The sequence below is a fragment of the Egretta garzetta genome, unplaced genomic scaffold, assembly GCF_000687185.1.
Source record: "Egretta garzetta isolate BGI_Z169 unplaced genomic scaffold, ASM68718v1 scaffold363, whole genome shotgun sequence".
Taxonomy (NCBI): Eukaryota; Metazoa; Chordata; class Aves; order Pelecaniformes; family Ardeidae; genus Egretta; species Egretta garzetta.
The window spans coordinates 193809-194954 of NW_009259039.1; the positions used below are offsets into that span (position 1 = coordinate 193809).

The 1146-nt window shown below is 58.2% G+C and overlaps 1 protein-coding gene across 1 annotated transcript in view; it reads right to left on the reverse strand.

Annotated features, from left to right (window-relative positions):
- The window catches only part of LOC104122782 (homeobox protein NANOG), a 3698-nt gene extending 2615 nt beyond the window's left edge, over positions 1–1083 (reverse strand). The window contains exons 1-2 of the mRNA XM_009634954.1: positions 975–1083; positions 286–455 (exon numbers count right to left, since the gene is read on the reverse strand). Of these exons, the coding sequence (XP_009633249.1) occupies positions 286–455; positions 975–1083 (279 nt within the window). The remainder of the gene's footprint in view (positions 1–285; positions 456–974) is intronic.
- Between the last annotated feature and the right edge of the window lie 63 nt (positions 1084–1146).

A 1146-nucleotide genomic window follows, 5' to 3' on the forward strand; every position in this document is an offset into this window, starting at 1 on the left:
GGGGGGCATCCAGGGAGTGGGGGGGGGCAGGGGCACCCGGCCCGCTCCCCAGCTCGGCTCCTAGGTGCCGCGGTGGGGGTCGGGCACCCCTCCCTGCTGGGGCGTGGGAGGAAGAGCCTTGTTCCCCCCTCGGGGCCAGAAGGCCGGAGCAGAGCCGCCCGGTGAGCTGGACGGGGCTTGGCAGACACCTCCCCCGCCCCCACATTTAACACCCTTTCTCCCCACCCAAATGCAAAGAATGGAGGGGAGCCCGGAGCCTGCCCCGGGGCATGCGGAGGCTCTTGCGCGTCTGCATTGCAGATCGCCACCGTCGCCGCGGACAGATAAGCCCCTCGGTCCCCCCGCCAGTGAAGACAGACTGGGGGCAGGGGGGGACGTCCGTGTTGGGGGGAGGAGGCCCTGCGGGGAGGCAAGCGGCTCCTCCAGCGGCCAGCCCAAGGCCGAGGCAGGAGGGCCTGCAGGGGCACAGAGAAACAGCACTTCACATTTTTCGAGCTTCTTTCCTTAGCCATTTGACACTTTTTTTTAAGCTACCACTTCTTTCAGAAGAAAAAAAAAAAAGTTACTTTTCCTATGCATCAGGGAGAGGTGGAAATCACCCAGTCAGATCCCAAAGGAAGTGAGAGCAGTGCAGCTATAAAAGAGCCTTATAGATCTTAAGGGTTTAGAAGCCAGGGTCTTAGAGTCTAGTTGGGGAAAATAAACTCTCCTTCCCCCCCCTCAACTATTACTGCTTCCTTTAATTTAAAAGCTTATTGGGAGGATCTCACAGCCCGGGAGTTACAAAGCCTGGAAAACCACCTGGAAGGAATATGAACGAGGGCACGTGACACAGCAAGCAAATTCCCCACCTCCCCTGCTGCAAGGAAAGAGGACGGCAGGCACCTACCTGGATACAAAGGCAGGGGAGCAGCTACTAACCCGTTGTACTGTTAAAAGCCTGTTGGAGGTGATGGAGAGGACACTCCCTTAACTTCCATATATCTCCTGCTCCCCCTCTTGAGCCATCATGAGAAACGAGCCCCAGCTGGTGCCCTGAGCCCGCCGCCGCTGCTTGCCCGGAGGGGTCCCCGTCGGCCCCATCTTTGATCTCCTGCTAATTAACGGTGATTTCGTGTTTCAGTTAGAATCTGTACACGATCCAGG